Raw genomic sequence first — 12,901 nt, forward strand, 5'->3', positions numbered from 1 at the left:
TAAAGAAGAAAGAAAAAAAAACCACGGGTAGGTGGTATACAATTATGGATGGACTGCCGAGTGCCGACACAGAGGTAGCTACAGCCGTGGACTACCGTACTGTGTCTGCTGCTAATATAGACTGGTTGATAATGAGATGTAGTATGTATAAAGAAGAAAGAAAAAAAAACCACGGGTAGGTGGTATACAATTATGGATGGACTGCCGAGTGCCGACACAGAGGTAGCTACAGCCGTGGACTACCGTACTGTGTCTGCTGCTAATATAGACTGGTTGATAATGAGATGTAGTATGTATAAAGAAGAAAGAAAAAAAAACCACGGGTAGGTGGTATACAATTATGGATGGACTGCCGAGTGCCGACACAGAGGTAGCTACAGCCGTGGACTACCGTACTGTGTCTGCTGCTAATATAGACTGGATGATAATGAGATGTAGTATGTATAAAGAAGAAAGAAAAAAAAACCCACGGGTAGGTGGTATACAATTATGGATGGACTGCCGAGTGCCGACACAGAGGTAGCTACAGCCGCGGACTACCGTACTGTGTCTGCTGCTAATATAGACTGGATGATAATGAGATGTAGTATGTATAAAGAAGAAAGAAAAAAAAACCACGGGTAGGTGGTATACAATTATGGATGGACTGCCGAGTGCCGACACAGAGGTAGCTACAGCCGTGGACTACCGTACTGTGTCTGCTGCTAATATAGACTGGATGATAATGAGATCTAGTATGTATAAAGAAGAAAGAAAAAAAAAACACGGGTAGGTGGTATACAATTATGGATGGACTGCCGAGTGCCGACACAGAGGTAGCTACAGCCGTGGACTACCGTACTGTGTCTGCTGCTAATATAGACTGGTTGATAATGAGATGTAGTATGTATAAAGAAGAAAGAAAAAAAAAACCACGGGTAGGTGGTATACAATTATGGATGGACTGCCGAGTGCCGACACAGAGGTAGCTACAGCCGTGGACTACCGTACTGTGTCTGCTGCTAATATAGACTCGTTGATAATGAGATGTAGTATGTATAAAGAAGAAAGAAAAAAAAAAACACGGGTAGGTGGTATACAATTATGGATGGACTGCCGAGTGCCGACACAGAGGTAGCTACAGCCGTGGACTACCGTACTGTGTCTGCTGCTAATATAGACTGGATGATAATGAGATGTAGTATGTATAAAGAAGAAAGAAAAAAAAACCACGGGTAGGTGGTATACAATTATGGATGGACTGCCGAGTGCCGACACAGAGGTAGCTACAGCCGTGGACTACCGTACTGTGTCTGCTGCTAATATAGACTGGATGATAATGAGATGTAGTATGTATAAAGAAGAAAGAAAAAAAAACCACGGGTAGGTGGTATACAATTATGGATGGACTGCCGAGTGCCGACACAGAGGTAGCTACAGCCGTGGACTACCGTACTGTGTCTGCTGCTAATATAGACTGGATGATAATGAGATGTAGTATGTATAAAGAAGAAAGAAAAAAAAAACACGGGTAGGTGGTATACAATTATGGATGGACTGCCGAGTGCCGACACAGAGGTAGCTACAGCCGTGGACTACCGTACTGTGTCTGCTGCTAATATAGACTGGTTGATAATGAGATGTAGTATGTATAAAGAAGAAAGAAAAAAAAACCCACGGGTAGGTGGTATACAATTATGGATGGACTGCCGAGTGCCGACACAGAGGTAGCTACAGCCGTGGACTACCGTACTGTGTCTGCTGCTAATATAGACTGGATGATAATGAGATGTAGTATGTATAAAGAAGAAAGAAAAAAAAAACCACGGGTAGGTGGTGGTATACAATTATGGATGGACTGCCGAGTGCCGACACAGAGATAGCTACAGCCGTGGACTACCGTACTGTACTGTGTCTGCTGCTAATATAGACTGGATGATAATGAGATGTAGTATGTATAAAGAAGAAAGAAAAAAAAAACACGGGTAGGTGGTATACAATTATGGATGGACTGCCGAGTGCCGACACAGAGGTAGCTACAGCCGTGAACTACCGTACTGTGTCTGCTGCTAGTATAGACTGGATGATAAATAATGATATAAAAAATATATATATATCACTACTGCAGCCGGACAGGTATATATTATATAATGACGGACCTGCTGGACACTGTCTGTCAGCAGAATGAGTTTTTTATAGAATAAAAAAACACCACACAAGTCACACGACGAGTGTTTAACTTTTTCAGGCAGACAATCACAATATACTGGTGGTCAGTGTGGTCAGGTCACTGGTCAGTCACACTGGCAGTGGCACTCTGGCAGCAAAAGTGTGCACTGTTTAATATGTACTCCTGGCTCCTGCTATAACCTATAACTGCTCCCCAGTCTCCCCCACAATTAAGCTGTGTGAGCACAGTCAGATATTATACATAGATGATGCAGCACACTGGGCTGAGCACAGATATGGTATGTGACTGAGTCACTGTGTATCGTTTTTATCAGGCAGAGAACGGATTATATTAAATAATAATAAAACTGCACTGGTGGTCTCACTGGTCAGTCACTACTAGTATAACTAACTAACTACTATCAGCAAAATTCTGCACTCTCTGAGTACTCCTCCTAAGCTCCAGTAAATGAAGTGTCTCACTCTCACTCTCCTATCTATTTCTAAACGGAGAGGACGCCAGCCACGTCCTCTCCCTATCAATCTCAATGCACGTGTGAAAATGGCGGCGACGCGCGGCTCCTTATATAGAATCCGAGTCTCGCGATAGAATCCGAGCCTCGCGAGAATCCGACAGCGTGATGATGACGTTCGGGCGCGCTCGGGTTAACCGAGCAAGGCGGGAAGATCCGAGTCGCTCGGACCCGTGTAAAAAAACATGAAGTTCGGGCGGGTTCGGATTCAGAGGAACCGAACCCGCTCATCTCTATCCTTTACATGAAGAGAAAATAGCCAAGTGTTAGTAGAAGTGGTTGATTTACTTTCATGTGCAGGACCTGACCACTAGGTGGCAAAAAGGTCCTTATCACGAAGGTAAAGTAGACTGCTCTGCATAGATTGAGATAATTTCTCTTCATCATAAAGACCACGTCCTTACGGCGAAGAGAAAATATACTCAACCCAGGTGACACGCACAGCCTGGCGTTTCCATCCCATCCTTTCCTGATCTTCCTCCCACCCGCCATGCTTTGCGGCGGCCTAGCTGTATGACGTTCTTCCGTTGCCATCATGGCGGCTGTTTCTGCCCTGGTGTCTTACAGTAGTGGCTCTGATTGCGACGCAGAGGACGAGGAGTCTGGATCCCACCTAAAACTTCTACCCTCTAATGCTGCATCGCTGCGGGCCGTGGATTCTGCGCCAGAGGTTGCCGTTAAGGTAAATGTGGAGGGGAAAGGGGCCACTTACAACTCGCATTAGGCGCCTGTAGCAGCATCAGTTCCCGGTGTGGCACATACTGCTAGCAGCTCTATATAAGTACATATAACTTGTAGGTAGTGTCATAGCTATCTGTATATACTGTGCACCCTGATTCTAACGCGGGATTGCGGTGACATGCTAGAACCACGTCAGAAACCTATTAACAGGGGGAGGTGTACAGTGCAATACTAGATGAAAACAATATAGGTCTACTGATATCTAATGTGAGTTTAACGACAGACTAAAACTACAGTATATTTATCAAATGGATGCCTGTTTCTTGAAAAACGATTGTGTTTACTTCAAGTGCAAAACTGCAGTAAAGACTACATTATCATATTTGGGTAACAAAGTATACTGTATTATTTCATTTAAAAAATCAGTGATTTGTGTTTACTTTTTAGTAGTGCAAGCGCGTTACCTACCTTGACAAGTAAAGAGCATTGGGGTAGATGTATGAAGGGTCCATATGTGGGGGAAGAGGTATTGGCACACGTTATGTGAGCTGATACCGCTCTCCCCCACTCATGTATTACTGTGCCTGTGTGTGAGGTGACAGGGGTGCTATGCGTCGTTGCTCATACACAACAGCAGGGACAGCGCTGTCCCTGGCTGTGCCAGCTCCACACTGTATAGGCGATCTCGCGCATGCCTGGTGGAGCCGGCCGGGGAGAGAGACAGTGCATCAGCACTTGGCAAGTGTGCTCTAGCGGGATCGCTGAGGGGTGGGGGGGATTTCACTCCCCCGCTCCGGCAGACAAGATGTTAATACATCCTGTTGGTGTAGCTTCCTGCGATGAAGCAGAAAGTGTTGTATCATGTGGGTATCATACATCTTCCCCATTATTTTGCTTCACCTGATACCCACGTTTTTAAGCAGTATTTCTAGCCAAATAATACTATAATATAATCAGTTATTTATCTTTATTGTAAATTGGCATATGACAGTGGAATAAAGTCAATAAACTATTCATGCAGGGGAACATTCTTCTAACATCAAACTGTTAAGCATCATATACCAATTTCCATTAGTGATATATTCCACTTCCAGGTTCTCTTTTGATTAAGAGCATGTAAGTCAGGCATGTCCAAACTGCGGCCCTCCAGCTGTTGAGAAACTACTCATCCCAGCATGCCCTGACACAGCTTTAGCATTCTTTGGGGTCGATTCTATTCGGCAACTAATGAATAGCGCCGGGAATTAGCTCCCGACGCTATTCAATTCAGCAACTAGTTACGTCGGCGATGGCCCGTTCTCGCCGACAAAACAGGTTGAATTGTCGGGAGAACGGGCATTCTCCGACTTAACTCCCCGGCGCGAGGCTGATTCCCGACAGAATCAGCCTCGCGCCGGCCGCGAGGCAGCACTTTTGTCGGGTTTCTCTTCTCATCCCCCGGGGATGAGAGAAGAATTCCCGACAATTGCAGGTAATTAGTTGCTGAATTGAATAACGTCGGGAGCTAATTCCCGGCGCTATTCATTAGTTGCCGAATAGAATCGACCCCTTTGACAGCAAAACTGTGTCAGGGCATGCTGGGATATGTAGTTTCACAACAGCTGGAGGGCCACAGTTTGGACATGCCTGATGTAAGTATACTGTAACCAAGAAGTTAGACAAGGGTGTGGGTTGAATAGTGTAAGTGCAAATCAAGAATAGTTTAACTGCAGTAGTTGAATGGTAGCTCACAGTTCAGAAATATCTTCACATGCTGAAGAAAATTACAAGCTCAGGGAGCTGCTTTTATTTATCCAGAATACAGCTGCTTTTTTGTTTACTTGATTTTATGTTTTTTTTATGTTAAAGAGCCATGTTCACAGATTGTAATAGATAAGAGAAGGGTAAAGCTAGGTACACATTAGATGACCTATGTACCCAGTCGACGGCACATGCAACGGATTGATATATTGTGCGTTCTGTATACACTGCACAATCTGGTGAACGACCTGACAATATATTGTTCCCCCACTGCATCCAAATGCATGGGGTCGTCGGCCACATCTTTAGATTAGGCTGCATGCACAGCAGATCTGAAGATGCGGTTTCGTGCAATAGTGCATACACATCTGACGATTTGAATGGTTTTACGTCCTGATCCTTTGGAAATTGGGCAGTCATTCAAAAAAATTGTATAACGTGAACCAAGCTTTAGGGCTTTTGAAGCTGGAGCAGAAACTTAAGGATGGACTGCAACCTCACAGAAGATAAATAACGTTTGCACACTGTCCAGGATACCATCTAGATGGCAGTATAAATGCCATTTTGGAATACATATTGTGTTTTTTGTCTGAACTACAAGTTATCAATTTGTAGATATGCCATTTCAAGTCACAGTTTTGCTACACCGGATTAACTTGGAATTAGCTCTGGTAGGAAGTTGCCTCAGCTACTTGGCGCACGCAACTTTCTAACAAAGTTATCAAGGGATGCCTTTGGTTATCATATTTTCTCTAACGTCCTAGTGGATGCTGGGGACTCCGTCAGGACCATGGGGAATAGCGGCTCCGCAGGAGACAGGGCACATCTAAAGAAAGCTTTTAGGATCACATGGTGTGTACTGGCTCCTCCCCCTATGACCCTCCTCCAAGCCTCAGTTAGGTTTTTGTGCCCGTCCGAGCAGGGTGCAATCTAGGTGGCTCTCCTAAAGAGCTGCTTAGAAAAAGTTTTTTTAGGTTTTAAATCTCAGTGAGTCCTGCTGGCAACAGGCTCACTGCATCGAGGGACTTAGGGGAGAGATTTTCAACTCACCTGCGTGCAGGATGGATTGGAGTCTTAGGCTACTGGACATAGCTTCAGAGGGAGTCGGAACACAGGTCATCCTGGGGTTCGTCCCGGAGCCGCGCCGCCGATCCCCCTTACAGATGCTGAAGATCGGAGGTCCGGAAACAGGCGGCAGAAGACTCTTCAGTCTTCATGAAGGTAGCGCACAGCACGGCAGCTGTGCGCCATTGTTGCTACACACTTCTCACTGACCAGTCACGGAGGGTGCAGGGCGCTGCTGGGGGCGCCCTGGGCAGCAATATTAAATACCTTTAGTGGCAAAGAATACATCACATATAGCCATTAAGGCTATATGTATGTATTTAACCCAGGCCAGATTTCTCAAAACCCGGGAGAAAGGCCCGCCGAAAAGGGGGCGGAGCTTATTCTCCTCAGCACTCAGCGCCATTTTCCTGCTCAGCTCCGCTGTGAGGAAGGCTCCCAGGACTCTCCCCTGCACTGCACTACAGAAACAGGGTAACAAAGAGAAGGGGGGCATAATTTGGCGATATTTATATATTAAAAGCGTTTATAACAAAAACAACACCTTTTAGGGTTGTTTATATACATTTATAGCGCTTTTGGTGTGTGCTGGCAAACTCTCCCTCTGTCTCCCCAAAGGGCTAAGGGGGTCCTGTCTTCGATTAGAGCATTCCCTGTGTGGCTGCTGTGTGTCGGTACGTGTGTGTCGACATGTATGAGGACGATGTTGGTGTGGAGGCAGAGCAATTGCCGGTAATGGTGATGTCACCCCCTAGGGAGTCGACACCGGAATGGATGGCTTTAGTTATGGAATTACGTGATAATGTTAGTACATTACAAAAGTCAGTAGACGAAATGAGACGGCCGGAAAACCAGTTAGTACCGGCTCAGGCGTCTCAGACACCGTCAGGGGCTGTAAAACGTCCCTTACCTCAGTCAGTCGACACAGGTACCGACACAGATGAATCTAGTGTCGACGGTGAAGAAACAAACGTATTTTCCAACAGGGCCACACGTTATATGATTACGGCAATGAAGGAGGCTTTGCAGATCTCTGATACTGCTGGTACCTCAAAAAGGGGTATTATGTGGGGGGTGAAAAAACTACCTGTAGCTTTTCCAGAATCAGAGGAATTGAATGACGTGTGTGATGAAGCGTGGGTTAACCCAGATAGAAAACTGCTAATTTCTAAGAAGTTATTGGCATTATACCCTTTCCCACCAGAGGTTAGGACGCGCTGGGAAACACCCCCTAGGGTGGATAAGGCGCTCACACGTTTATCAAAGCAAGTGGCGTTGCCGTCTCCTGATACGGCCGCCCTCAAGGATCCAGCAGATAGGAGGCTGGAAACTACCCTGAAAAGTATATACACTCATACTGGTGTTATACTGCGACCGGCAATAGCCTCAGCCTGGATGTGCAGTGCTGGGGTAGTGTGGTTGGATTCCCTGACTGAAAATATTGATACCCTGGATAGGGACAGTATTTTATTGACTCTAGAGCAATTAAAGGATGCGTTTCTTTATATGCGAGATGCTCAGAGGGATATTTGTACTCTAGCATCAAGAGTAAGTGCGATGTCCATATCTGCCAGAAGAAGTTTATGGACGCGACAGTGGTCAGGTGATGCGGATTCCAAAAGGCATATGGAAGTATTGCCATATAAAGGAGAGGAATTATTTGGGGTCGGTCTATCGGATCTGGTGGCCACGGCAACTGCCGGCAAATCCACTTTTTTACCTCAGACCCCCTTCCAACAGAAAAAGACACCGTCTTTTCAGCCGCAGTCCTTTCGCTCCTATAAAAACAAGCGGGCAAAAGGACAGTCTTATCTGCCGCGAGGCAGAGGAAAGGGTAAGAGAGGGCAGCAAGCAGCCCCTGCCCAGGACCAGAAGCCCGCCCCGGGTTCTACAAAGCCATCAGCATGACGCTGGGGCTTTACAAGCGGACTCAGGAGCGGTGGGGGGTCAACTAAAGATTTTCAGCAATCAGTGGGCTCGCTCACAGGTGGACCCGTGGATCCTGCAGATAGTATCTCAGGGTTACATGTTGGAGTTCGAAAGGTCTCCCCCTCGCCGGTTCCTAAAGTCTGCTTTACCAACGTCTCCCTCAGAAAGGACGACGGTATTGGAAGCCATTCACAAGCTGTATTCTCAGCAGGTGATAGTCAAGGTACCCCTCCTACAACAGGGAAAGGGGTATTATTCCACACTATTTGTGGTACCGAAGCCGGACGGTTCGGTAAGACCTATTCTAAATCTGAAATCCTTGAACCTGTACATACAGAAATTCAAGTTCAAGATGGAGTCACTCAGAGCAGTGATAGCGAATCTGGAAGAAGGGGACTTCATGGTGTCCCTGGACATAAAAGATGCTTATCTGCATGTCCCAATTTACCCCTCACACCAAGGGTATCTCGGGTTCGTGATACAAGACTGTCATTATCAGTTTCAAACGCTGCCGTTTGGTTTGTCCACGGCCCCTCGGGTCTTTACCAAGGTAATGACCGAAATGATGGTTCTTCTACGAAGAAAAGGCGTATTAATTATCCCTTACTTGGACGATCTCCTGATAAGGGCAAAGTCCAGAGAACAGCTGGAAGTCGGTGTAGCACTAACCCAAGTAGTGCTTCAGCAACACGGGTGGATTCTGAATCTTCCAAAATCTCAATTGACCCCGACAACACGTCTGCTGTTCCTGGGAATGATTCTGGACACGGTTCAGAAAAAGGTGTTTCTCCCGGAGGAGAAAGCAAAGGAGTTATCCGAACTTGTCAGGAACCTCCTAAAACCAGGAACTGTGTCAGTACATCAATGCACAAGAGTCCTGGGAAAGATGGTGGCTTCTTACGAAGCAATTCCATTCGGCAGATTCCATGCACGAACATTTCAGTGGGATCTGCTGGACAAATGGTCCGGATCGCATCTGCACATGCATCAGCGGATAACACTGTCACCAAGAACAAGGTTGTCTCTCCTGTGGTGGTTGCAGAGTGCCCATCTGTTAGAGGGCCGCAGGTTCGGCATACAGGACTGGGTCCTGGTGACTACGGATGCCAGCCTACGGGGCTGGGGAGCAGTCACACAGGGAAGAAACTTCCAGGGTGTGTGGTCAGACCTGGAGACGTCTCTTCACATAAATATACTGGAGCTAAGAGCGATATACAAGGCTCTAAGCTTGGCAAAACCGCTGCTTCAGGGTCAGCCGGTGTTGATCCAGTCGGACAACATCACGGCAGTCGCCCACGTAAACAGACAAGGCGGCACGAGAAGCAGAAGAGCAATGACAGAAGCTGCAAGGATTCTTCGCTGGGCGGAAAATCATGTCATAGCACTGTCAGCAGTGTTCATCCCGGGAGTGGACAACTGGGAAGCAGACTTCCTCAGCAGACACGACCTTCACCCGGGAGAGTGGGGACTTCAGCCGGAAGTTTTCCACATGATTGTGAACCGTTGGGAAAAACCAAAGGTGGATATGATGGCGTCTCGCCTCAACAAAAAACTGGACAGATATTGCGCCAGGTCAAGAGACCCTCAGGCAATAGCTGTGGACGCTCTGGTAACACCATGGGTGTACCAGTCAGTGTATGTGTTTCCTCCTCTGCCTCTCATACCAAAGGTACTGAGAATTATTCGGAAAAGGGGAGTAAGAACAATACTAGTGGCTCCGGATTGGCCAAGAAGAACTTGGTATCCGGAACTTCAAGAGATGCTCACGGAGGATCCGTGGCCTCTACCTCTAAGAAGGGATCTGCTTAAGCAGGGACCTTGTATGTTCCAAGACTTACCGCGACTGCGTTTGACGGCATGGCGGTTGAACGCCGGATTCTAAAAGAAAAGGGCATTCCAGAGGAAGTTATTCCTACCTTGATTAAGGCTAGGAAGGAAGTGACCGCACAACATTATCACCGCATTTGGAGAAAATATGTTGCGTGGTGTGAAGCCAAGAAGGCCCCAACGGAAGAATTTCAATTGGGTCGATTCTTACATTTCCTGCAGGCAGGATTGTCTATGGGCCTCAAATTGGGGTCTATTAAAGTTCAAATTTCGGCCTTATCAATCTTCTTCCAGAAGGAATTGGCTTCAGTGCCTGAAGTACAAACTTTTGTCAAGGGTGTACTACATATACAGCCCCCGATTGTGCCCCCAGTGGCACCGTGGGATCTAAACGTAGTTTTGGATTTTCTCAAATCTCATTGGTTTGAGCCTCTCAAATCTGTAGATTTGAAGTATCTTACATGGAAAGTAACCATGCTACTGGCCCTGGCTTCAGCCAGGAGAGTTTCAGAGTTGGCGGCTTTATCGTACAAAAGCCCATATCTGATTTTCCATTCGGACAGGGCAGAACTGCGGACACGTCCTCATTTTCTCCCTAAGGTGGTTTCGGCTTTTCACTTGAACCAGCCTATTGTGGTGCCTGCGGCTACTAGCGACTTGGAGGACTCCAAGTTACTGGACGTTGTCAGAGCATTAAAAATATATATTTCAAGGACAGCTGGAGTCTGACTCGTTGTTTATATTGTATGCACCCAACAAGATGGGTGCTCCTGCGTCGAAGCAGACGATTGCGCGTTGGATCTGTAGCACAATCCAACTTGCACATTCTGTGGCAGGCCTGCCACAGCCTAAATCTGTAAAGGCCCACTCCACAAGGAAGGTGGGCTCATCTTGGGCGGCTGCCCGAGGGGTCTCGGCATTACAACTTTGCCGAGCAGCTACGTGGTCAGGGGAGAACACGTTTGTAAAATTCTACAAATTTGATACCCTGGCTGAGGAGGACCTGTAACATTTCGGTGCTGCAGAGTCATCAGAGTCATCCGCACTCTCCCGCCCGTTTGGGAGCTTTGGTATAATCCCCATGGTCCTGACGGAGTCCCCAGCATCCACTAGGACGTTAGAGAAAATAAGAATTTACTTACCGATAATTCTATTTCTCATAGTCCGTAGTGGATGCTGGGCGCCCATCCCAAGTGCGGATTGTCTGCAATACTTGTACATAGTTATTGTTACAAAAATCGGGTTATTATTATTGTTGTGAGCCATCTTTTCAGAGGCTACTTCGTTTGTTATCATACTGTTAACTGGGTTCAGATCACAAGTTGTACGGTGTGGCTGGTATGAGTCTTACCCGGGATTCAAGATCCTTCCTTATTGTGTACGCTCGTCCAGGCACAGTACCTAACTGAGGCTTGGAGGAGGGTCATAGGGGGAGGAGCCAGTACACACCATGTGATCCTAAAAGCTTTCTTTAGATGTGCCCTGTCTCCTGCGGAGCCGCTATTCCCCATGGTCCTGACGGAGTCCCCAGCATCCACTACGGACTATGAGAAATAGAATTATCGGTAAGTAAATTCTTATTATTTATTTATTAACAGTTTCTTATATAGCGCAGCAAATTCCGTTGCGCTTTACAATTGGACACAATGATAAAACAAAACTGGGTAATACCAAACAGTCATAGAGGTAGGAAGTCCCTGCTCACAAGCTTACAATCTATATAATCATATCTTGCGGGGTTAGGCAAAACCACTAGCGGGTTTTATCGAAAGAAGGCTTAATGTGCAGTGCACGCTTTAGTGTGCCACACATTAAGCCATCTTTCGCTAAAACCCGCTAGGGGTTTTACCTAACCCCCCAACTTGAAATTGTATCTTGCTTTAGGGCGCACCTCAAACCAAACTATCTAAATGCCTTGTATTAATATTAAAATAGTATTTTTATTTATCGGTTGGTGAATAATGAACAATTTAATTATTGTTTATGGTCTGTGCATAGTCCTACTAGACTGGATGTCTCCCCCATAAATCTATATAATAATATAAGAAAGGTCAATTGGACTTGCAACTTGATCCAGGTGAGTTAAATTGCAGCATTGATACATATTTTAATAACTTTTCAAAGAACTTTGCCTCCAAAGTCTTATAATACTGCCAGTTCTGAACTTTGTGCCGCGTAATGCCTGGAACAGATGTGCGAAGTCAGTCCTAGGCTAGTATCTTCATTAATTTTCTCTGACGTCCTAGTGGATGCTGGGGACTCCGTCAGGACCATGGGGAATAGCGGCTCCGCAGGAGACAGGGCACAAAAGTAAAAGCTTTAGGATCAGGTGGTGTGCACTGGCTCCTCCCCCTATGACCCTCCTCCAAGCCTCAGTTAGATTTTTGTGCCCGGCCGAGAAGGGTGCAATCTAGGTGGCTCTCCTAAAGAGCTGCTTAGAGTAAAAGTTTTGTTAGGTTTTTTATTTTCAGTGAGTCCTGCTGGCAACAGGCTCACTGCATCGAGGGACTTAGGGGAGAGAAGTTCAACTCACCTGCGTGCAGGATGGATTGGCTTCTTAGGCTACTGGACACCATTAGCTCCAGAGGGAGTCGGAACACAGGTCTCACCCTGGGGTTCGTCCCGGAGCCGCGCCGCCGACCCCCTTGCAGATGCCGAAAAAGTGAAGAGGTCCAGAAACCGGCGGCAGAAGACTTTTCAGTCTTCATAAGGTAGCGCACAGCACTGCAGCTGTGCGCCATTGTTGTCAGCACACTTCATAGCAGCGGTCACTGAGGGTGCAGGGCGCTGGGGGGGGGCGCCCTGGGCAGCAATGATAGTACCTTATTCTGGCTAAAAATACATCACATATAGCCCCTGGGGGCTATATGGATGTATTTAACCCCTGCCAGGTCTCAGAAAAACGGGAGAAGAAGCCCGCCGAAAAGGGGGCGGGGCCTATTCTCCTCGGCACACAGCGCCATTTTCCCTCACAGAAA

At 46.7% G+C, this 12,901-nt stretch overlaps 1 protein-coding gene across 1 annotated transcript in view; it reads left to right on the top strand.

Annotated features, from left to right (window-relative positions):
- Positions 1–3,116: 3,116 nt before the first annotated feature.
- Positions 3,117–12,901, top strand: part of CDC40 (cell division cycle 40) — a 222,364-nt gene continuing 212,579 nt past the window's right edge. Inside the window, exon 1 of the mRNA XM_063917128.1 lies at positions 3,117–3,363. Coding sequence (XP_063773198.1) covers positions 3,217–3,363 — 147 coding nt within the window. The 5' untranslated portion in view covers positions 3,117–3,216. The remainder of the gene's footprint in view (positions 3,364–12,901) is intronic.

Source organism: Pseudophryne corroboree, chromosome 4 (assembly GCF_028390025.1).
Source record: "Pseudophryne corroboree isolate aPseCor3 chromosome 4, aPseCor3.hap2, whole genome shotgun sequence".
Classification (NCBI taxonomy): domain Eukaryota; kingdom Metazoa; phylum Chordata; class Amphibia; order Anura; family Myobatrachidae; genus Pseudophryne; species Pseudophryne corroboree.